General features: G+C 40.5%; 1 protein-coding gene across 3 annotated transcripts in view; it reads left to right on the forward strand.

The window, feature by feature from the left end:
• gramd1bb (GRAM domain containing 1Bb) overlaps positions 1 to 22,224 on the forward strand; it is an 89,225-nt gene extending 67,001 nt beyond the window's left edge. For all 3 annotated transcript variants that reach the window (XM_020051715.3, XM_020051754.3, XM_034292553.1), the window contains 14 exons: positions 4,534 to 4,629; positions 4,743 to 4,823; positions 4,947 to 5,062; positions 8,356 to 8,521; positions 8,768 to 8,951; positions 9,143 to 9,289; positions 11,098 to 11,362; positions 11,480 to 11,583; positions 11,694 to 11,900; positions 12,069 to 12,159; positions 16,670 to 16,681; positions 18,317 to 18,424; positions 20,769 to 20,889; positions 21,058 to 22,224. In XM_020051715.3, the coding sequence (XP_019907274.2) occupies positions 4,534 to 4,629; positions 4,743 to 4,823; positions 4,947 to 5,062; positions 8,356 to 8,521; positions 8,768 to 8,951; positions 9,143 to 9,289; positions 11,098 to 11,362; positions 11,480 to 11,583; positions 11,694 to 11,900; positions 12,069 to 12,159; positions 16,670 to 16,681; positions 18,317 to 18,424; positions 20,769 to 20,889; positions 21,058 to 21,159 (1,800 nt within the window). In that variant the 3' untranslated portion in view covers positions 21,160 to 22,224. The remainder of the gene's footprint in view (positions 1 to 4,533; positions 4,630 to 4,742; positions 4,824 to 4,946; positions 5,063 to 8,355; positions 8,522 to 8,767; positions 8,952 to 9,142; positions 9,290 to 11,097; positions 11,363 to 11,479; positions 11,584 to 11,693; positions 11,901 to 12,068; positions 12,160 to 16,669; positions 16,682 to 18,316; positions 18,425 to 20,768; positions 20,890 to 21,057) is intronic.
• The last annotated feature ends 2,766 nt before the right edge of the window (positions 22,225 to 24,990 follow it).

The following is a 24,990-nucleotide window of genomic DNA, read 5'->3' on the forward strand; positions in this document are numbered from 1 at the left end:
CATATAGACCTTCTCCAGATCCTTCAGGTTTCAGGGCTGTCGCTGGGCAATATGGACTTTCAACTCCCTCCAAAGATTTTCTATTGGGTTCAGGTCTGGAGACTGGCTAGGCCACTCCAGGGCCTTGAGATGCTTCTTACGGAGCCTCTCCTTAGTTGCCCTGGCTGTGTGTTTCGGGTCGTTGTCATGCTGGAAGACCCAGCCGCAACCCATCTTCAATGCAATTACTGAGGCAAGGAGGTTGTTGGCCAAGATCTCGCAATACATGGCCCCATCCATCCTCCCCTCAATACGGTGAAGTTGTCCTTTCCACTGCAGAAAAGCATCCCCAAAGAAATATGTTTCCACTTCCATGCTTAACAGTTGAGATGGTGTTGTACTTGGGGTTGTACTCATCCTTCTTCTTCCTCCAAACAAGGCAAGTGGAGTTTAGACCAAAAAGCTCTATTTCTGTCTCATCAGACCACATGACCTTCTCCCATTCCTCATTGGCAAACTTCAGACGGGCCTGGACATGCGTTGGCTTGAGCAGGGGGACCTTGCGTGCGCTGCAGGATTTTTTTCCATGACAGCGTAGTGTGTTACTAATGGTTTTCTGTGAGACTGTGGTCCAAGCTCTCTTCGGGTCATTGACCACGTCCTGCCGTGTAGTTCTGGGCTGATGCCTCACCTTCCTCATGATCATTGATGCCCCACGAGGTGAGATCTTGCATGGAGCCCCAGACCGAGGGAGACTGACCGTCATCTTGAACCTCTTCCATCTTCTAATAATTGCGCCAACAGTTGTTGCCTTCTCACCAAGCTGCTTACCTATTGTCCTGTAGCCCATCCCAGACTTGTGCAGGACTACAATTTTATCCCTGATGTCCTTACACAGCTCTCTGGTCTTGGCCATTGTGCAGATGTTGGTGTCTGTTTGATTGAGTGTGTGGACAGTTGTCTTTTATAAAGGTAATGAGTTCAAGCAGGTGCAGGTAACACAGGTAATGAGTGGAGAACAGGAGGGCTTCTTAAAGAAAAACTAACAGGTCTGTGAGAGCCGGAATTCTTACTGGTTGGTAGATGATCAAATACATATGTCATGCAATAAAATGCCAATTAATTATTTAAAAATCGTACAATCCCGCCGTCACGTCTTCCATTAAGGAAGCAGAGGATGAGGGCTCAGAGGTGGACTCGTCCATCACCCGGGATAAAGTCACTGAGGTAGTCAAGAAACTCCTCGGTGGCAAGGCACCGGGGGTGGATGAGATCCGCCCTGAGTACCTCAAGTCTCTGGATGTTGTGGGGCTGTCTAGGTTGACACACCTGTGCAACATTGCGTGGTGGTCGGGGACAGTGCCTCTGGGATGGCAGACCGGGGTGGTGGTCCCTCTTCCAACTACAGGGGGATCACACTTCTCAGCCTTCCCGGGAAAGTCTATGCCAGAGTACTGGAGAGGAGAATACGGCCGATAGTAGAACCTCGGATTCAGGAGGAACAGTGTGGTTTTCGTCCAGGCCGTGGAACACTGGACCAGCTCTATACCCTATACGGGGTGTTGGAGGGTTCATGGGAGTTTGCCCAACCAATCCACATGTGTTTTGCTGATTTGGAGAAGGCATTCGAGTGTGTCCCTCGCGGCATCCTGTGGAGGGTGCTTCGGGAATATGGGGTCTTGGGTCCTTTGCTAAGGGCTGTCAGGTCCCTGTATGACCGAAGCAGGAGCTCCCAGTGCATGTTGGACTCCGGCAGGGCTGCCCTTTGTCACCGGTTCTGTTCGTAATTTTTATGGACAGAATTTCTAGGCGCAGCCAGGGGCTGGAGGGTGTCAGGTTTGGGGACCACACGATTTCGTCTCTGCTCTTTGCGGATGATGTTGTCGTGTTGGCCCCTTCAAACCAGGACCTTCAGCATGCACTGGGACGGTTTGCAGCCGAGTGTGAAGCAGTGGGGATGAAAATCAGTACCTCCAAATCCGAGGCCATGGTCCTCAGTCGGAAAAGGGTGGCTTGCCCACTTCAGGTTGGTGGAGAGTGCCTGCCTCAAGTGGAGGAGTTTAAGTATCCAGGGGTCTTGTTCACGAGTGAGGGAAGGATGGAACGGGAGATTGACAGACGGATCGGTGCAGCTTCTTCAGTAATGCGGTCGATGTATCGGTCTGTCGTGGTGAAGAAAGAGCTGAGCCGCAAGGCGAAGCTCTTGATTTACCAGTCAATCTACGTTCCTATTCTCACCTATGGTCATGAGCTTTGGGTCATGAATGAAAGGACAAGATCCCGGATACAGTCGGCCGAAATGAGCTCTCTCCACAGGGTTGCTGGGCAATCCCTTAGAGATAGGGTGAAAAGCTCGGTCACCCGGGAGGAGCTCAGAGTTGAGCCGCTGCTCCTCCACATCGAGAGGGGTCAGCTGAGGTGGCTTGGGCATCTGTTCCGGATGCCTCCTGGATGCCTTCCCGGGAAGGTGTTCTGGGCCCGTCCCACCGGGAGGAGACCCCAGGGAAGACCTAGGACACGCTGGAGGGACTCTGTGTCCCCCCGGAAGAGCTGGAGGAAGTGTCTAGGGAGAGGGAAGTCTGGGCATCTCTGCATAGACTGCTGCCCCCGCGACCTGGCCCCGGATAAGTGGAAGAAGATGGATGGACAATGTGATTTTCTGGATTTTTGTTTTAGATTGAAGAGTACCTATGATAAAAATTATAGACCTCTACATGCTATGTAAGTGGGAATACCTGCAAAATCGGCAGTGTATCAAATACTTGTTGTATATTGTTTTCAAATAAATAGCTGTTGTAATTATAGTAGCTTGTTATCCATATCTTGAAGGATAAGGCTTTATATGATACAGTAGAATTCTCCTTAACCCAGACAAAATGTGCAGTTGGGATTTTCACGCACAACCATTTCTAGGGTTTACAAAGAATGGTGTGAAAAGGGAAAAACATCCAGTATGCATCAGTCCTGTGGGCGAAAATGCCTTGTTGATGCTAGAGGTCAGAGGAGAATGGGTCGACTGATTCAAGCTGATAGAAGAGCAACTTTGACTGAAATAACCACTCGTTACAACTGAGGTATGCAGCAAAGCATTTGTGAAGCCACAACACACATAACCTTGAGGCGGATGGGCTACAACAGCAGAAGACCCCACCGGGTACCACTCATCTCCACTACGAAAAAGAGGCTATAATTTGCACAAGCTCACCAAAATTGGACAGTTGAAGACTGGAAGAATGTTGCCTGGCTCTAATGAGTCTCGATTTCTGTTGAGACATTCAGATGGTAGAGTCAGAATTTGACGTAAACAGAATGAGAACATGGATCCATCATGCCTTGTTACCACTGTGCAGGCTGGTGGTGGTGTAATGGTATGGGGGATGTTTTCTGGGCACACTTTAAGCTCCTTAGTGCCAATTGAGCATTGTTTAAATGCCACGGCCTACCTGAGCATTGTTTCTGACCATGTCCATCCCTTTATGACCACCATGTACCCATCCTCTGATGGCTACTTCCAGCAGGATAATGCACCATGTCACAAAGCTCGAATCATTTCAAATTGGTTTCTTGAACATGACAATGAGTTCACTGTACTGAAATGGCCCCCACAGTCACCAGATCTCAACCCAATAGAGCATCTTTGGGATGTGGTGGAACGGGAGCTTCGTGCCCTGGATGTGCATCCCACAAATCTCCATCAACTGCAAGATGCTATCCTATCAATATGGGCCAACATTTCTAAAGAATGCTTTCAGCACCTTGTTGAATCAATGCCACGTAGAATGAAGGCAGTTCTGAAGGCGAAAGGGGGTCAAACATAGTACTAGTATGGTGTTCCTAATAATCCTTTAGATGAGTATATATATATATATATATATATATATATATATATATATATATATATATATATATATAAAACTATAAATATATTCTAGATTCATTACACGTAAAGTGAAACATTTCAAGCCTTTTTTGTTTCATTCTTGATGATTAAGTCTTACAGCTCCTGGAAATCAAAAATATTAGAACTAAATATTTACAATAGAGAAACATTGAATTATTGGTAAGTATTGTTGGTTACAAGACCTTATTAAAGTTGAAAACAGATCTGACATTATTTGTTTCAGCCTTTGGATAAACAAAAGCTGCATTTTTATAAGGATGTGTAGTCTTTTGGTTTTTCATTTGTATTGGTAAAGTATACAGTAGCAATACTTTTTATTTATTATACATCTTTATAGTTGTACAATACAATATTATATATGTTTTTAATGAATACCATTGTTTTTTGTATATCTATTATTTTGTTATTGTTATTACTATCAGATAGTAGTACTATTCTTTTCATAAGTATTTCCATACATTTTTTTATTATTATTATTATTATTATTTTTACGAAAATACATTTTCAGTAGCACTCTTAAAAATGTGATCTTACAAAATGTAAAATACATTAAATAAATACTTTTCATATTGTAATTTAGCAAGTTAACAGTTTTCTGAATCTAAAAGAATTGCAGGTGGGAGAAACTATTTTGTTGGGATTTGTGTTTGCAGTTGGCTGTGAGGCTAAAGGACATTTGTACCATGACGAAGGAGAAGACAGCCCGTCTAATCCCTAACGCCATTCAGGTGTCCACAGACAGTGAAAAGGTCAGGCAGGACAGGGACTTGATTTTCCATATTCAGTGACTGGGAAGAAGCTAAAACCTAACCCTGTCATATTTTATTCATGCAAAACTATTATTTCCATTATTTTGTAACAGCACTTTTTTACCTCATTTGGAGCGCGGGACAGGACCTACATGATGATGTTCAGATTATGGCAGAATGCACTGCTGGACAAGGTAAACCAGCAATAAAAATTAACCTTATCACAAATTGATCTACAGGTTTACTATTATGGTACTTTGGTTTTCCATTTAATCTAATTTAGCCGTTATTATGAAGTGTTAACTCCTGTGCTCTAGCCCCTGTGCCCCAAAGAGCTATGGCACTTTGTCCATCAGTGCTATGGCAATGAACTTGGCCTGACCAGTGATGATGAGGACTATGTTCCCCCTGATGATGACTTCAACACTATGGGGTGGGTGTGGTTTCCATGGCTACCAATATTACTGATATAATCAATTATGCTGGCTTGGTTTCATTAATGAAGCACGCACACACACACTCACACATACTGTAGACATTCACGTACACAGAAACACATATACACAAATATACATGTACAAAAAAGGTTTATTACCCTGTACAACCCCATTTCCAAAAACGTTGGGACACTAAAAATGCAAATACAAACAGAATCCAATGATGTTCAAATCCTTTATCCCTGTATTTCATTTCAAAATATAACAAAGACAAAGAATCTTGTCTCCATATCTACAGTGGGGCAAAAAAGCATTTAGTCAGCCACCAATTGTGCAAGTTCTCCCACTTAAAAAGATGAAAATCACATTTTATGAATTTATTGGTAAATTGTGGTGGAAAATAAGTATTTGATCAATAACAAAAGTGAATCTCAATACTTTGTTATATACCCTTTGTTGGCAATGACAGAGGTCATTCCTCCATGCAGATCTCCTCTAGAGCAGTGATGTTTTGGGGCTGTCAGACTTTCAATTCCCTCCAAAGACTTTCAACTCCCTCCAAAGATTTTCAAGAGGGTTGAGATCTGGTGACTGGCTAGGCCACTCCAGGACCTTGAAATGCTTCTTACGAAGCCACTCCTTTGTTGCCCGGGCGGGTCTGTCATGCTGAAAGACCCAGCCACGTTTCATCTTCAATGCCCTTGCTGATGGAAGGAGGTTTTCACTCAAAATCTCACGATACATGGCCCCATTCCTTCTTTCCTTTACACGGTTCAGTCGTCCTGGTCCCTTTGCAGAAAAACAGCACCAAAGCATGATGTTTCCACCCCCATGCTTCACAGTAGGTATGGTGTTCTTTGGATGCAACTCAGCATTCTTTCTCCTCCAAACACGACAAGTTGAGTTTTTAATATTTCTATTTTGGTTTCATCTGACCATATGACATTCTCCCAATCCTCTTCTGGACCATCCAAATGCTCTCTAGCAAACCTCAGACAGGCCTGGACATGTACTGGCCTAAGCAGGGGGACACGTCTGGCACTGCAGGATTTGAGTCCCTGGCGGCGTAGTGTGTTACTGATGGTAGCCTTTGTTACTTGGTCCCAGCTCTCTGCAGGTCATTCACTAGGTCCCCCTGTGTGGTTCTGGGATGTTTGCTCACCGTTCTTGTGATAATTTTGACCCCACGGGGTAAGATCTTGCGTGGAGCCCCAGATCGAGGGAGATTATCAGTGGTCTTGTATGTCTTCCATTTTCTCCCACAGTTGATTTCTTCACACCACGCTGCTTACCTATTTCAGATTCAGTCTTCCCAGCCTGGTGCAGGTCTACAATTTTGTTTCTGGTGTCCTTTGACAGCTCTTTGGTCTTGGCCATAGTGGAGTTTGGAGTGTGACTGTTTGAGGTTGTGGACAGGTGTCTTTTATACTGATAACAAGTTCAAACAGGTGCCCTTAATACAGGTAACGAGTGGAGGACAGAGGAGCCTCTTAAAGAAGAAGTTACAGGTCTGTGAGAGCCAGAAATCTTGCTTGTTTGTAGGTGACCAAATACTTATTTTACAGAGGAATTTACCAATAAATTCATTAAAAAAATCCTACAATGTGATTTTCTGGATATTTTTTTCTCATTTTGTCTCTCATAGTTGAAGTGTACCTATGATGAAAATTACAGGCCTCTCTCATCTTTTTGAGTGGGAGAACTTGCACAATTGGTGGCTGACAAACTACTTTTTTGCTCCACTGTATATGTTGAAACCGTTAAATTCTATTGTTTTTGGCAAAATATATGCCTATTTTGAATCTGATGCTGTCAAAACGTTTCAAACGTTGGGACAGGGGCATGTTTACCACTGTGTTGCATCACCTATTATTTTAACAATCTTCTGTAAGCATTTTGGAACTGAGGAGACTAATTGCTGTAGTTTTAAAAACAGAAATATATTCCCATTCTGGCTTGATATAGGATTTCAGCTATTTCAACTGTTTAAACAGTTCGGGGTCTCCTTTGTCATATTTTCCATTTCATAATGCACCAAATGTTTTCAATAGGTGATAGGTCTGGGCTGCAAGCAGGCCAGTTCAGCCCCTGTTCACTTTTACTATGGAGCCATGCTGTTGTAATACATGCAGAATGTGGTTTAGCATTGTCTTGCTGAAATAAGCAAGGCCTTCCTTGAAAAAGAAATGTTCTGGATGGCAGCATATGTTGCTCCAAAACCTGTACATATTGTTCAGCACTAATGGTGCCTTCACAGAGGTGCCCATGCCATGTGCACTAATGCACCCCCATACCATCACGGATGCTAGCTTTTGACCTGTGCGCTGATAAGAAGCCAGATGGTCCCTCTCCTCTTTAGTCTAAAGGACGGGGCGTCCTTGATTCCAAAAAATTATTTCAAATTGTGAGTCATAAAAACCACTGGACAGTTTTCCACTTTGCCTCAGTTCATCTTAAAAGAGCTTGGGCACAGAGTATGCTTGGTGGTTCTGGATCTTATTTATATATGGTTTCTTCTTTGCATGGTAGAGTTTTAACTTGTATTTGTGGATGCAGCAACGTACACAGTGGTGTTCAGAAATGTTCCTTAGCCCATGCAGTGATTTCCACAACAGAAGCATGTCTGTTTGTAATGCAGTGACGCCTGAGGGCCCAAGATCACGGCCATCCTTCGGCCTGGTCTTCAGCCTACTCCCTTGCATACAGAGAATTCTCTGGATCTTCGGAATCATTTAATGATATTAAGTACTGTAGATGATGAGATCCCCAAACTCTTTGCAATTTTACATTGAGAAATGTTATTCTTAAATTGAAGCACTATTTTTCTTTCACAGAGTGGTGAACCCCTACCCATCCTCACTTCTGACAGACCCATCCTCTCTGGAATTATCTTTTGATGCCCAATCATGTTACTGACCTGTTGCCAAGTGATTTAGTTAGCTTTGTTATATTCCACCAGGTTTAGTTTTTTAGCATTGCCCAACATTTCCAGTCTTTTGTTGCCTCTGTCCCAACTTTTTTTTAAATGTGTTGCTGGCATCAAATTAAAAGTGGGCATATATTTTTCAAGAAACAACAAAATGTCCCCGTTTCAACATTTTATATGTTGTCTTTGTACTATTTTCGATTGAATATAGGGTTTAAATGATTTGCACATCCTTGCATTCTGTTTTTCTTTACATTTTACGCAGCATCCCAACTTTTTTGGAAACGGAGTTGCAAAAGAAACACTCCAGAACTTGTAGCCCTAATCTCCAGTTGGCCCTTTTTTTTACCTGCGGTGGTGCAGGTTCTGTGAGGAGATTCCTAATGATGAGAATGAAATCAGTCATGACAACACTTCTAAGAGCAATGTGGAGGCAAAGCCCGAGGGCAGCCCACAATCCATACACCAGAAAGGCATCATGACCAACAGCTGCGAGCCCCTCTCTGTGAGTCTAAGCGACATAATAGAGGTCAGAGACTAAATCAGTTAGTGTTACTATTTGTTTATGATTGGGAAATTAACATGCATTCGGTATGTAGTCTTTGAGTACTGTGTAGTACAGTGAAAGTAACAGCAGCAGACTTGTTTCAAGTTAGAAGTTAGATTTTGAACTTGACACCAAAAAATGAACAAATACCATCCTATTCATAACTGTGTATTACTGAACAGTACCTATTCAGTGGATGACCCCCTGCTTCTCTTCTGTATGTCATAGTTTGACCTCTCTCCAGAGGAGTACATTGACTGTCTCCCTGATGGGGAGCTGATGGCCCTGCCCTTGGTACTGGAGCAAGGACTAGGGGAGGACAGTGTCCTTGTGCCCTCACCCTCCCTGGACTTCAACGACAATGAAGACATCCCCACTGAACTCAGCGACTCCTCAGAGACCCATGACGAGGGTGCAGCTTAAATCTTTCATGCCGTTAACAGCTTCAATAAATGTGTCTTGAAAACATGCTAAGTAATGAATGTTAAGTAATGCTGCTGCTTAAAATGCTTTACTTAGTTGCTCATGTGTTTACTACACTGTGTGATTTCATGTCCCAAAAGAAACACAGTTCAAAGTGTGTATCCCTCTGTGGCTCTCCAGCAGGGGAGGTGCAGGCCTTCCATGACGACCTGAAGGGGAGACAGTACATCGATGAGGTTTACAAGTTCAGTGTGGACAAGATGTATGACATTCTGTTCACAGAGTCTCAGTTTATGACCGACTTCATGGAGCAGCGCAGGTTCTCTGGTCAGTCATTCTCTACTTTAGTTGTCCTTAAGCATTGTTCACTGATGTTGGCTCTGGCACTGGCTACTACCAAAGCCAGATTATTTGACACCTGGATAAATATAAGACCAGAAAATATGGTTGTTTATCAGCTTAGAAAATGTTTACCTTTGAGTTAAAATTACTAAAAGACAAAATGTACCCTTAATAATTAAATATTTAGCTCCAAAACATGTAATAATTATTAGTAACCCTGCATTTAGTACATTTAGTACACTAATCCTGGCATCTTCAACAGCCCTAATGTTGTCCTGTGTATTTATAATGATATAATATGTATCCTGGGTTAAAATATGAATTACATAATATGTATGTAATTCACTGCCTTGTTGTACAGCTTAATCATTGCAACCTGGTTGCGGCATACCGCAAATGGTGGGAAAGATTCTCTGCGCCACTCATGATGGATGGAGACAGGGTGCTTTGTTTTGTTGCGCTCTCACGTTCTGTAAGCTCAGTTGCAGTTTTGGCTGCCAAAAGGCTCTCCTCCAGAGAGTGCTTTGTAAAAGTATTCAGACCCCTGACCAACTCTCTCATATTATTAAAATACACATGGCTTGTTGTAATTTTGCGTTGTTTCATGTTTTGTTTGCCAACCTAAAACTAAAATGTAATACTTGTAAGACAACATTGGTTTATATTGGGAAATATTTTTAAGAAAGTAACAATATATTGCCTGCATAAGTATTCACCTCTCAGACATTAATATTTGATAGACCCACCTTCTGCACACAAGGTGGGAGTGATCTTGGCCCATGGTGGCAGCTTTGCTTCAGGTTGTTCAAGTTGGTTGGACGATTGTGGACCACCATTTTCAAATAGTATCACAGATTTTCAATGGGATTTAGTTCAGGACTTTGACAGGGCTACTTTAGGACACTAACCTTTTTTTAGCAACTCCAATATTGCTGTAGCGTTGTGCTTGGGATTATTGTCCAGTTGATAGATGAATTTTCCTACCAAGCTTAATTTTTTGGAGGCAGGTTCTCTTGCAGTATTTTATTCCATCCATTCTTTCCTAAATGTTAACAAGATAGCTAGTCCCTGCTAATGATAGCGATCCCCACAACATTTTGCTGCCATCACCATACTTTACTATAGAGTGGGTGTGTCTTGAGGCATGCACAGTGCTAGGTTTGCACAACATGTAGCACTTGAAGTTTTGAATAATAAGTCAATTGTGTTTTATTTCAGTGATGGTGTGAGTGTAACGAGTGCGTAAAGGTGAAACAAAAAGAGAAATGAAACAAAACGGATGATAGCAGTTAGTAATCTTTCTCTTCATCTTTTGTAATTTGGAAAAGCGTACCAACACGGTTTGGACATACAAATAATCATCTGTGAGGTGCAGAAAGTGAACAAGAGAATGCGCTGCTGCCATCACTCTTCTGCCGGTGGTTAGTACAACGGCGAGGTGGAGCGCCGAAGAGGAAGGGGAGAAGCTGTGCCACGTGGAGCAGACGTTACACAACTGATATAATCTGTGTAAACAGGGAGGTTGCACGGCACTGGAACTGAATACTTTGGCTAGCAACAAATTTCAAATATTTTTTTTTATAAAATATTTTTTCCAATATAAATCCAATGTCACCTTACAATAATCATTTTTAGTTAAAAAAACTAAATAACTTCAAACAGAACATAATTTCAAAGTACCATTTGTAATTAAGTCCAACCCTGTTTCTTTGTAGTAGTAATATTGGGTAGAATAAAACTTAGAATGAAACTAATTTAACAAATAAAATGTTTATCCATATGACCTAACACAGATATAGTGTTTCACCCCTGGAAGAAGGACGATGTAGCAGGGAACCAGACAAGAGAGATCATGTACACAATCTCCCTGTCTAACCCCCTGGCCCCCAAAACTGCAGCAGTCACAGAGACTCAGACACTGTACAAGGCAAGTCACGAGAGTCAGTGCTATATCATCGATGCTGAGGTTATTACACACGATGTGCCCTACCATGACTACTTCTACACACTCAACCGTTATATGCTGACACGAGTTGCCAAGAACAAGTGCCGGTTAAGGTGAGGAGGACCTTATGACAACAGCTGTTGGAAAAGCTTTTGGCTCTTAAACCTATTACATGTTAATTTAGAAACACTGAACAACCTAATTCCAGAATGTTTATGGTTTGTCCCTAGGGTGTCCACTGAACTACGCTACAGAAAACAACCATGGGGATTAGTAAAGGGTTTTATCGAGAAGAACTTCTGGAGCGGGCTAGATGAGAACTTTCAGCATCTTGGTATTTTCTTCTACCAGCTGTTAAGTCACAAATATCCAGCAACATTTAATATAGGGAGATAAGCCATCTTATTTTTATTAAGTAAAAACAGCTTCTATGTGCCATGTCAGAGTTGGAGCTGTCTAAGTTGGAGGATGTGGTGTTGGATTCGGCCCGGCATTCTCCCAAGATCAAGATGTTGAAGCAGTCTTTGAGGCAGAGGAAGAGACCCCTGGTCCACATACGGAGTCAGCACCTGGACAGTGCCCTCCTCAGCCCTGTCTCTACGCCGACCGACGAAGAGGTCTTCCATCGCATCAGACATGTGGGCGTAACAGGTCAGATGGTAGCTGAATACTGGCCCTCTCTTGACTCTCAATTTTGTGCAAGCTCATAGAAACATTTATATAGTACATACTGAACATTACATAGAGTATTATGTATTTCCAAAAATGCTATTACATTAATTGTATTTGATTTGATCTGTGTTTGGTCTTGCCCCTCAGGTTCCACTCAGACCAGACAGATGCCTGAGAACTTCCTTGAAGGCTTTGCCCTCTACAGTGTCTCCAAACTGTTGCTCATCATAAGCTTTGTGTGAGTACATTATCTAGCTCAAAACACTAGCTCATACACGCGCATACACATACATATGCATACAATTTGCTCACCTAATCTAGGAAGTTAGTTGATACTAGTAAGCTTATTACTGGCTAATAAGCTGTTAAAATGGCCAGTGGCAAAACCATACAGTTCATAGACGCTGAGGTGTAGGTAAACTTAATAAGAAATGTTAGTCAGTTTAATACAATCCTCAATGGTGTCTAGGGACTGCTGAAACATGTAATGCCGTGGTGTAGTGGTTAAAGACAGTGCCTGTAACATGGACGACTTAAGTTCAAATCTATTGAGAGCAATGACATTTATTAATTATTTCTGGTAGATTCCACAATTCTCTTGTCTTTTCACTTGATGAAAAAGTTAGCTATCGTCACCTTTATTGATAGTTATTGTATCAATGTAATTCACGAATAAAAGAAAAAGGTATGTTGTTATGCCATGAACGAAAAAAAGATGTTCTTATGCCATGAAATGAAATAGCTTTGGCAGGCTCATTAGCAATTGCTCAATTCTTATGACTATTCCAGTAAGTTTGTAGATACCGGTAATGCTTATTACTGGCTAATACGCTGTTAAAACGGCCAGTGACAAATGCCATACATAGATTTAATTTGTGGTGGAGGTAAACATAGAAAGAAACGTTGGTCAGTTTAACTGTATCAATGTCATTCGTGAATGGCCAATTAACTGTTACAACAGCCAATGGCATGAGAGGATTTGTTCAGGATAGACTCAAGAGGCTATACTGACACCAGGCAAATGTACAGCTCCCTGGTGTAGTGGACAACCCTCTTCAGATCACCCCACAGATGTTCAATTAGATTTAGGTCTGGGCTCTGGCTGGGCCATTCCAAAACATCAATCTCCTTCGGGTGAAGCCATGCTTTTGTAGATTTGGATATGTGCTTTGGGTCATTGTCGTGCTGAAGGGTGAACTTCCTCTTCATCTTCAGCTTTCTAATGGACGCCTGAAGGTTTTGTACCAAAATTGGCTGGTATTTGGAACTGTTCATAATTTCCTCCACCCTGACTAAGGCCCCGGTTCCAGCTGAAGAAAAACAGCCCCAAAGAATGATGCTCCCACCACCATGCTTCACTGTGGGTATGGTGTTCTTTGGGTGATGTGCAGTGATGTTTTTGTGCCAAACATACTTTTTGGAATTATGGCCAAAATGTTCAACTTTGGTTTCATCAGACCATAACACATTTTCCCACGTGCTTTTGGCGGACTTGATGTTTGTTTTTGCAAACTTCAGCCGGGCTTGGATGTTTTTCTTTGTAAGAAAAGGCTTCCGTCTTGCCACCCTACCCCATAGCCCATTCATATGAAGAATATAGGGGACTGTTGTCACATGCAGCACACAGCCAGTACTTGCCAGCAATTCCTGCAGTTCTTTTAATGTTGCTGTAGGCCTCTTGGAAGCCTTCCTGACCAGTTTTATTCCTGTCTTTTCATCAATTTTGGAGGGATGTCCAGTTCTTGGTAAAGTGCCATATTTTCTCCACTTGATGATGACTGTCTTCACTGTGTTCCATGGTATATCTAATGCTTTGTACCCTTCTCCTGACTAATATCTTTCAACAATGAGATCCCTCTGATTCTTTGGAAGCTCTCTGTGGACCATGGGTTTTGCTCTGAGAAAATGTCAGGAAAATCCTAATAGAACAGCTGAACTTTATTTGTGATTAATCAGAGTCACTTTAAATGATGGCAGGTGTGTAATGACTTTGATTTAACATGAGTTTGAATGTGATTGGTTAATTCTGAACACAGCCACATCCCCAGTTATAAGAGGGAGTGCACACTTATGCAACCAGGTTATTGTAAGGATTTTTTTTTTCATTTTTCCCCTCGAAGATATCAGTTTTTTTTCAATTGAATTGTTCACATTATAGGTCACATTAAAAGTGGAAAAAGTTCTGATAGGATTTCTCTTTGTCTCATTCTTTTACATCACAAAAACCTGGCATTTAAACAGGGATGTGTAGACTTTTTATATCCACTGTAGGCCACATCATTAATCAATATATTTAAATTATAAGATGACCACAAAGTTAAATTATAGATGTGGGAACAGGTGGGATTGAAAAATGAAACAGTTTTAAGTGACATTTGTGCCACGTTGTCAATCCTGGATTTTCCATGAGAAAGGCTTCGCTGCTGGTCCAGTTCAGTTTCAGTGGATCAACAGTGTCTGCAGCATTAAGAGTATTCTAGAATGACAATAGGTGATCTTCCCTCTCTGCTGATGACTATGTAAAAATGCTTTCAAAAGAAGGTTGATAATATCCGTATCTCGTTCACTCATCCTTGTGGGTCCACTGAACACTCACAAACTTGGCCATGTATTAACCACTTTTCTTACCAGATGATATAACACTTGACACCACTGATGTCAGAAACTATAGGCCCCTATCTTTTTGGTCTTTCCTTCCTAGACACTTGAATGTGCTCCCTAACCACCTCTCTTCTTACCTTTCTCAGAACAATTTCCTCAACCCTTTACCAGTCAGGCTTCAAAACAGGCCATCTAACCGATATTGCTCTCTTCAGTGTAACAGAGGATCTATGCAATGCACAAACAACTTCTCTCTCTTCTGTCCCCATCTACTAGATTTATTCACTGGCTTTGACAATGTGAACCATCACATTTTACTTTCCACCCTCTCAGAACTGGGTGTATCAGGCTCTGCACATTTTTGGATTGAATCTTAAATGACAAACCGCTCCTACCAGGTGTCAAGGAGCAGATCGATGTCTGCTGCACAGCTTCTTACTGCCCGTGTTCCCCATGGCTCTGTTCTCGGCCTTCCTCTCTATTCACTAAGCCCCCTGGCTGTGTCTTATCCTCACATGGTCTTTCATATCACTGCTATGCAGATGACACTCAGCAATTTTCTCTTTCGCCTTGGGGTGATCCTAGACAACACCCTGTCGTTCTCTGCTATCAAAGCGGTGACTCAATCCTGCAGTTTTATGCTCAACAACTTTCATAGAATGCAACATTACCTTGGTACTTGTCATCTCACGTCTAGATTACTGCCCTTTTGCTGTTTGACTCCAAGCAAAAGTCTAACCATTGATCGCAATTAGTTCGTTGGGGGTATGTATTTAGATGTTCCTGAGTAGTACAGAATTGTGTTTACATGTGGGCTATGCAGCACGGCACAGCTAATGAGTTTTTCAAATACAAACACGCATGCACAAGCGTTAATGGCATAGTATAACAAGAAACATCACTGGATTCAATCATAATTCTCCATAGCATCCTAGTAACCATTTATTCTGAATCAGATTCCTTGAGAAATGCATTTAGATCTTGTCTTGTACCGAGTTGTTTAGAAATACATGAACTACAGTGTTGTTTTGAATGAGTAGGTACATTTTTATAAAAACACAATGTGGGCTCGACCTAACCGCAACCTCATAGCCTTTGGGTGCAGAGACAGCTGCTCTGATCACTAAGCTATATAACACTTGTCAGAAACACAGGGTTAGAACAAGTGTGAAAACTTGAACAGATCAGAACGGTGAACCCAAACGCAGAAAACCAGATGACAGTTCTGTGCAATGTCTTCAAATCTTTTATTGGATGAAAATGAATGTCCAAACTTTCATAGGAAACATCCAAAATGTAAACTTCAAAAATCTCTCAAAAATGTCAAAGCACAAAAGGCAATAAAAAACAAAAAAGGAACCATACCAGTTTCACAAGGTAGATATAGACTCCAGATGAGGCACAGCAAGGGATAGACCTAGACTTGGTCATGGCACTGGAAACACTGAGCAAATTACTCAGGAGAAGGGTGACTTACACAAACATACACAAACATGCAACAAGGCACAGGTGAAAACAATAAGACATAATGACAGAGACTGAAAAGAGATACAATGGGGCCTCTAGTGGCCAAAGATATGTCCAAAACCCTGACAACACTATGACCTTTCTGTATACTATGACTTGTCTGTATACTTTTCTGTAAATCATGCATGCACTTGTAATGTAATTAGGTCTCTGGATGCACCAATCAACATTATAAAAAAAAAGCCCTTTCTCTGCAGTAAGACTCATCATTTGCCCAAGTTCTATCAGAATATGAATAGTACAGAAATCACTGCTGACCCACTTGTGAACAAAAATACAAACAAACAGACAGAACCTGTTACACTGTCCCCTATGCCATTTCATCAGTGGGGAACAACTTTTTTTTATGTGAGTCTTTTGATTATTGAACAGTCACTTACATTTATTGTCATGTCTGACAGCAGATATCTTTCTATCTTACGTCCTAAAAGTGTTTTTCCAAGTTTAAAAGTAAAAGAAAATATTTGCCATCCATTTCCATCTGAAATACAGGCTTCCAGGCTTTGTCATGTTTCATGAAATTGTATAGATGATACTTAGCAAATATCAAACATCAGTGCTTCTTTGTAGTCTGAATATGATTCTGTTCTCTTTTCCTTACCTTTCATTGCTTACCATAGGATCTGTCTAAGGTACAACTAAGTATTTACCACTTAGACCTTGTTTGAATACATACAACCCCATTTCCAAAAAAGTTGGGACACTGCGTAAAAGACAAATAAAAACAGAACGCAATAATGTGCAAATCATTTAACCCTATATTTAATGGGAAATAGACAACATATCAAATGTTGAAACTGAGAAATTGTATTGTTTTTGGAAAAATGCATGCCCATTTTGAGTTTGATGCCAGCAACACATTTCAAAAAAGTTTGGGATGTAAGAATATACTGTATTCCCATTCTAGCTTGATATAGGATTTCAGCTGCTCCACATTTCAGAATCTTCTTTGTCTTATTTTCGTTTAATAATGCACCACATTTTTGACAGGTCTGGGATGACAAGTCTGGACTGCAGGCAGGCCAGTTTAGCATGCAGACTCTTACTGTGGAGCCATGCCATGCAGAATGTGGTTTGGCATTGTATTGCTGAAATAAACAAGGCCTTCCTTCCTTGATGGCAGCAAATGTTGCTCCAAAACTTGTACATATTGTTCAGCATTAATGGTGCCCTCACAGATGTGCCCATGCCATGGGCACTAATGCACCCCCATACCATCACAGATACTGGCTTCTGAACTGTGCCCTGATAAGAAGCCAGATGGTCCCTCTCCTCTTTAGTCCAAAGGATGCTGCATCCATGGTTCCCAAAAATAATTTCAAATTTTGATTTGTCAGACCACAGGACAGTCTTCCACTTCGCCTCAGTCCATCTTAAAAGAGCTTGAGCCCAGAGTATGTAGCGGCAGTTCTGGATCTTATTTATATGTGGTTTCTTCTTTGCATGGTAGACTTTGAACTTCTATTTGTGGAGGCAGCGATATACTGTGTTCACAGACAGTGATTTTCAGAAGAGTTTCTGAGCCCATGCAGTGATTTCCACTAAAGCATCGTGTTTATTTTTAATGCAGTGCTATCTGAGGGCCCAAGATCACAGCTATCCAATATTGGTTTTCGGCCTTGGCCCTTGCATACAGAGATTTCTCTGGAATCTCTGAATCTTTTAATGATATTAGGTACCATATATGATGAGATCCCCGAACCCTTGGCAATGTTACGTTGGGCAACATTATTCTTAAATTGTTGCACTATTTGCCTGAGCAGTCTTTTACAGAGCCCCTCCCCATCCTCACTTCTGACAGACCCATCCTCTCTGGAAGGATCTTTGAATACCCAATCATGTTACTGACCTGTTGTCAATTGACTTAGATGTGTGTTATCCCACCAGGTTTAGTTTTTTTGCATTACACAAAAGAAATGTTGTTGCCTCTGTCCCAACTTTTTTTAAACATGTTGCTTACATCAAATTAAAAGTGGACATATATTTTTCCATAAACAAAAACATTTCTCAATTTCAACATGTTATATGTTGTCTTTGTCCTATTTTCTATTGAATGCAGGGTTTAGATGATTTGCATATGATTGCATTTTTTTTTCTTTACATTTTATGCAGCGTCACAACATTTTTGGAAAGAGGGTTGTACAATACTACAGTTCCTCATTGTAACTAGTTTGTTAATTAATATATATACTAAACCACTGCTGTAGCTTTCATTGTTCGTCTTTGATCTGTTCATTCCATTTTTCGGTTTTCCACTTCTGTCTCAGCTTGGTTTTACTGGTGTTCCTCAACATGATGCTGTTCTATAAGCTGTGGATGTTGGAATATTCAACACAACATCTGACCACCTGGCAAGGGCTGCAACTACATGAAAGGTACACCAAGTTTCTAACCTCCCATAGGTTTTAAGTATTATGCCTGGATGTTAATATAACCAGGGTTACGCAGGCATCCAAAGTTTTGATCATTGACATAGTTCTGTCTTTATTGGGGCATCAAGGAATGCAATTACTAAACCTTTGACTGAAATGATCTAGAAGGTTTAAGAAAATTATATAGCTAATCAAAATCTTTGTCTACTTAACTTTGGCTCATTCAACAGTGTACTAAAAACTAAGGTTCTACCATATAGAAATTACAGCTTTAGTAATTGCACATCAATGTCTCCACTGAAATCTTACAGACTGGTGGCATTTAGGCCATTTATACCCTGTATTCTACTTCTACCCTTTTGACTATCGCAGACTTTTGCAGAAGTATTCATACTCCTGACCAATTCTATGAGGCCCCTGGGCATTAGTGGAGGCCCCCCCAACCCCAAAGTTACACCACAGAGGTCCCCCTCATGTATACCACACCTTGTCCTCGTAGATTTTCAGGTTAAACACGAAACATTTTGAGGCATGTTGCTGAGTGAGTGACTGACTGATTGACTTACTGACTGACTGACCAATAGGTCACGCGTTTGAATCTTGTTACAGTCAAAGCAAATTAGGCGTTAGGATTTGTTACAGATAGATAAAAACTTGGCTGGCTACAACCTTCAGTAGCTGCATTATAGGAAGCCTAAAACAAAACTGTTCACGATTATATTGCGACTGTTTCTGGTGGATTTTTGAAGTATGTGTTCATGCATGCTTTTTGGGGTAATATCTTGCTAGAAATTGCACAATTCTTATAACTATTCCAAGCAGTAAGTCAGTAGATACTGGTAAGCCTATTACTGGCTAATAAGCTATTAAAATGGCCAGTGGCAAACTGGCTATACAGTTCATATGTTATTTCTGGTGGAAGTAAACGTAATAAGAAACGTTAGTCAGTTTAACACAATGCTTAATGGTGTCTAGCGAAATATTCAAATTTGCCGAGATGTTAATAAGTGACAAAATAGCACTGTGGTGTAGTGGTTAACAACACAGCCACTCAAGTGGAAGACCCGTGTTTGAATTCAGTGAGAGCAGCAACATTTGTCATTGTTAATTGTGGGCTGGCTGAACTAGGCTTGCCTGGTTCCTTTTCTGGTAAGTTTTTTATCCATTATCCCCAAAAGAAAAAAACTCCAACACTATACCACAATTATTTGATAGATGCCAAGCTCGGTTAGATGAAACTGACAGTTGTCACTCACAATTTTCAAACAGCAACTTGAATTTTGAATGAATGTTGTGAATATTATGTGTTTGTATATCAAGTTAATATCAGTTAAAATGGAATAAACATAAAAAATGACATGCTTTGTTTTATCCAAAGTGACATCATAGCATACAACTTCTACAACTAGAACTCCTAAAAAATTGCTCTAAACACTAATAATAATAACTGAAATACAGCTCCGGAAAAAATGAAGACACCACTGCACCTTTTTCTTTCCTTTCCAAACAAGTTGAAAAATAATGTTTTGAGTGAGGAACAGAAGCGTTCAAATTGTAGTGGTCTCTTAATTTTAACCCTTCTGTTCCTCACTCAAAACCTTCCTTTTCAACTTTCTTGGAAAGGAAAGAACACTAAGTGAAAATGTCCAAATGTTTCTTAATATTTTATTATTGGCTCACATTCATGGAAATATCTAATATAAATATAGTGTATATAATACATAATATTAAATAGATCTAATATCTATCACACGCTGGGAGTTGCAGGCCCTGGTATGGGTTATGCTGGGACCAAAGAGCCCTGGTATGGGTTGAGGTGGAACCCTGGTAGTCAGGTGGCACTTGATGGGCTGAAGGGTCCTCATATTGAAGCTCTATTGGTCTATCTATCTACATTTTGCAGAGGCCCAGAGGCCCCATTTGCCCTGTCCATAATCTGGCCCTGGCTGCTGGGGCAGAGCGCCCTTCTCTGTACTCCCTGATTTGCCTCCATGGGGGTTCTGCGCCAGAGCCAGAATGTCATTCCATATTAATGCCACAAGCACTACCTGCCACCAACGAACCCAGTTGCTGTATCCAACACCATAGCCCACTGCCCCCCCAAACAAATACAAATAGACAGGTTTTTTATGCTCTAAATGAGGGAGAGAGGGAGTTGGTTCTCATGCCAGAATGATTGTTGTAGCTTAGAGGTCAAAGCCAGACTAGATATGCCTATTTGATGCGGTGTGGATCTGTAGGGTACTCCATTATAAATGTATGTTACATATTTGCCTCTAAAAAGTTATTTGAGTACCTCTTGGCTTTGCATGTTGGTGTCTTTGACGGTGTGTGTGTTTGTGTCTAGTAAACTGCCCCAGACACAGATGGAATGGGCTCAGTTCCTGCAATCCCAACAACGTTTCCACAAGGCTGAGCTGCAGAAGTGGAGAGAGATCGTAAAATCTTCAGTGGTACTATTAGACCAGGTAGGGAACAGTGGTACTTTTAGACCAGGTAGTGAATAATAGTATTGTTAAAGAACACAGATGAAGATCTAGAAACATAGTATAGCAACACTTACCCAAGTGTCAAATTCTCTATATTTATATACAGGGTCTGAAAGATAATTTGGGTTTGATTTTTTTCTTCCACAGATGAAACAGTCTCTACTGAACCTTCAAAGGGGAATTGGCTTAAGGGACTATAGCTCGGACTATAGCTCGGAAGCTGATGAAAAAAAAGGCCGTTACCGCTGATGTACACTCTAAGGCCGTAAGGGTATGAGGTGCAATATACAAAGTCTGTGTTGAAGTATGCAGATGAAAAAAACAGTAACAAGAGGGGATACTGATGACTGCTACTCATGCTGGCTGCTGTGTGACAGGGCTGGCCTCCCCCCAGCTCATAGTGGTCAAACAATGGCCAGGTAGGATGTAAAATGAAGAATCTCATTCAGAAGAGGAGAGATAGGCAAGGAAAGAGATCCTAGAGACTCTAGGCTTTCCATACTTTCACTGTTCTAACTGATCTTCCTCTGCAGGTCTGTGCTGTAGTATCCCTTTTATTAAACTTTTTGATCCTGTTATCATGAATAAGGCTAACAGAATCACATAAAAATGGGTACTAGAACTAATATTATGTATGTGGATGCATATTAACACTGAAATGTCACTATTGCGATGTTGTCCAGTGGGCTCTGTTGTCCGATGCATCAGGGCTGGTTTGCCTGGAGGATCACCTGGGACTAGGTTAAGTGGGAATGTGGAAAATTATTGGTTTGGGTGGACAAGGGTCATCTTCACAGGTAAACAAAAACAGAGACATTTTAAAGTTAAAAGACATATGTCATATTAACAACATACATGTATTTCATCTTCTTAAGTCTTCTTGAAGGTTTATGAATGAGCTCTATGTTGCCAGTTGGGTAACTCAGTTTGTTGTCCATCAGACTGGTGGAATCATTTTTAATAATGATAGCTAGCCTGCACATTATGACGTCATGTACATCAATTTACATATAGGTGAACTTTATTGTTGAGTTACCGCTGCTTTCAATATCAAACGTTGACAGTCACTGTAGACTTGTGTCATGCATTGTGTATTACATGTTTAATTTATTTATCATTTATCAAAATAATCCAAGAATGTAGTTCTTTACCAGTATTATTTTTACCAAGTGAAGCATTGCATGTTAATTTAATAACTGAAAAGGAAAACCGCAGAAAGACAGTTAGGGACAACTGTGTTCTATGTGTTTTATTTAGAAACTGTGACTCTCTCTTTTCTGTTTTTTGGGGCGTTGAACAAATTACAACCCCATTTCCAAAAATAGGTGGGACTCTGTGTCAATTGCAAATAAAAACAGAATACAATGATTTGAAAATAATTTATCCTTATATTTAATTTAAGATTATACAAAGACAACATATCAAATGCTGAAATTAAGAAATGTTATTGTTTTTGGAAAAGTATATGCCCATTTAGAATTTGATGCCAGCAACACGTTACAAAAATGTTGGGACAGGCGCATGTTTACCACTGTGTTTCATAACCTCTTCTTTTAACAATACTCTGTAAGCATTTGGGAACTTTTGGTTCTCCTTTGTAGTAATTTTCTTCTCATAACGCACTAAATGTTTTCAGTGGGTGACAGGTCTGGACTGGCATCCATGATTCCCAAAAATAATTTACAATTTTGATTCGTCAGACCACAGGACAGTTTTCCTTTTCACCTCAGTCCATCTTAAATGAGCTCAGGCCCAAAGAAGGTAAAAGTGAATAATTTAATGTTTAAGATTAAAAGTATGCCGACAGAAAATGTATGTCGCTGCCCCTTTAAGGGACTAGTGACGCTAGACACAGCACCTGAGTGACGCTGCAGCAGAGACCTGGGGGAGAGAGCGGGGGAAAATCGGAGAGAACGAGTGGTGGCTAATAAGCAGAGAAAAGAGTAGAAAAGTCGATTTTGCAGTTGAAAAACATAACTTACCTGGTCGGAAATTGTTGTAGTCAACACTTCCCCGAGTTGGTTTGTTGGAAAGGAGAATAAAACACCAGGAGTCAGGTCAATTATCGTATCGTATATCAATTTATTACAGAAGCTTCCGGAGACAAGTGTCGCCGCACAATGTCCAAAGATCAACAGTCATACAGCTTTATTTATACTTCAAATACGCACAAAAGATAAAGGCGTTAAGTTAGCAAAGCAAGTGTGTCATTGGTCCAATTTATGTTCTATACCTTATATGTGTAATTGCAGTACATCTTTGCCCTTTGTGGTTTCTGTCTGGTGTCTACTCTTAATTCAGCTCTGTTCCAGACTATGTGTGTATGTCTTTAACTTGTTTTTGTCAAAGACAGGCTGTCTGCTCTCTTAAACTTCCTGTTCTCTACTTGTAACCTTTCAATTTTAGCTTTGATATAGACACTGCTTTATTGCTCACAACAGTTCAACTTATTCAATCAAAACATTATCAGAACTGACATGGATTTTATAAGAACAACCGGTTTTAAAACCACACCGGTTTTAGTCCGTTTTTTTTGGTGTTGAATCTCGGTCGGAGCGAGGATTGGTCTGCTGCGTGCAGGCGTGCACGTGCATAGACGTGATTCAAGATGGCAAGCCAGGCCCAGACCTTCAATTCATCTTCTCCATCGCAACAGTGAGGAAATCTCCTGCGTATGGTGACTCGCTGCCAGAGTGGTAGGAGTGTCAGGAATTGTTTTTGAACCGAACTGGGAACTGATTGAATTATTATTTATGGACTGAAGCGAACTGAAACTTTTCATTGAACTGAATAATTGAACTCACATTTGGACTTGAACTTGAATTTAAGGTGTTATACTTTTATTTTCATATTGAGTTCATATTTTTGAATGTGATCCGAAATGATTGTGGTCCACTTTGATATGATTGTGTAATTGAAGGTATTCTTTTACCCTTAAAAGAAAGGAAAAAAGGAGTTAACTCAGGAAGAAAAATAGGAATTCTAAATTAGGTGCAACCTAGGAAAAAGAGACTGGTCTAACTTAGATTAGTTCGACTAAAATAACTTTGAAACAATAAAATATCTCAGTTTCAACATTTTATAAATTGTCTTTGTACTATTTTATATTGAATACATGGTTTAAATGATATGCACATCATGGCATTCTGTTTTTATTTACATTTTAAGCAGCATCACAACTTTTTTGGAAACAGGATTGTATATGAATACACGAGTAAGGTCCAAAAATGACACGCACGCTTGAAAAATATTATCAAAACAATCATGTTGGTATTATTTGAGGTACATATTGCTTAGTATTTATCAAGGGTGACAAAATGTTGGACCTAATGGTTTTTTGAAAGTGTATGTATATTATAATTTAAACAATTTACATTTCATGATATATACATGTTGCATATATTTATTGCAAAGGTATGTATATAGGAAAGTTATCAGCATTCTAGAAATGTAGAAAGAAATGTGTATATAAAAGCATGCCAGACCCTGTATGTTCACGACATATCTAATGTGCTTGTGCTGTTAGTTAGTTTCTGTATGTGTCTCTCTTTGTGATCCAGGTGTAGGTGTACATGAAATTGGTGTACAAAAAATTGTAAAAAGTGAACAACAACATTTTTGGCCGGTCCCCAGTTGGAAAAACAAGGCTTTTGGCATATAGGTTAGGTTTTTGATCCCTGTCCTTCTAGACTAGGGATATGGTTAGGGTGGAAATTAAGCTATTGGATTTCTGGTTTTACAGAGCCCATGAGGATATAAAAACAAATGTGTGTGTGTGCGAATGTTTGTTAGAGTGTGACATATCTGTCATTCTAGAAATCGATGAATCTCAATATTACATATCTGCCACATGTAGCCAATCTGCCCTTTTAAACCCATGCATGTGGATGCATCCTTGCATTAGCCTCCTTGGCTAATAGTTTACAACTAGCTGCATATCGGCATCTCTGAGTCCATGCCACATACAGTGGGGAGAACAAGTATTTGATACACTGCTGATTTTCCCACGAAGCATGTAGAAGTTTATAATTTTTATCACAGGTAATCTTCAACTGTGAGTGACGGAATCTAAAACAAAAA

The sequence above is a fragment of the Esox lucius genome, chromosome 1, assembly GCF_011004845.1.
Source record: "Esox lucius isolate fEsoLuc1 chromosome 1, fEsoLuc1.pri, whole genome shotgun sequence".
In the NCBI taxonomy this organism is placed as follows: domain Eukaryota; kingdom Metazoa; phylum Chordata; class Actinopteri; order Esociformes; family Esocidae; genus Esox; species Esox lucius.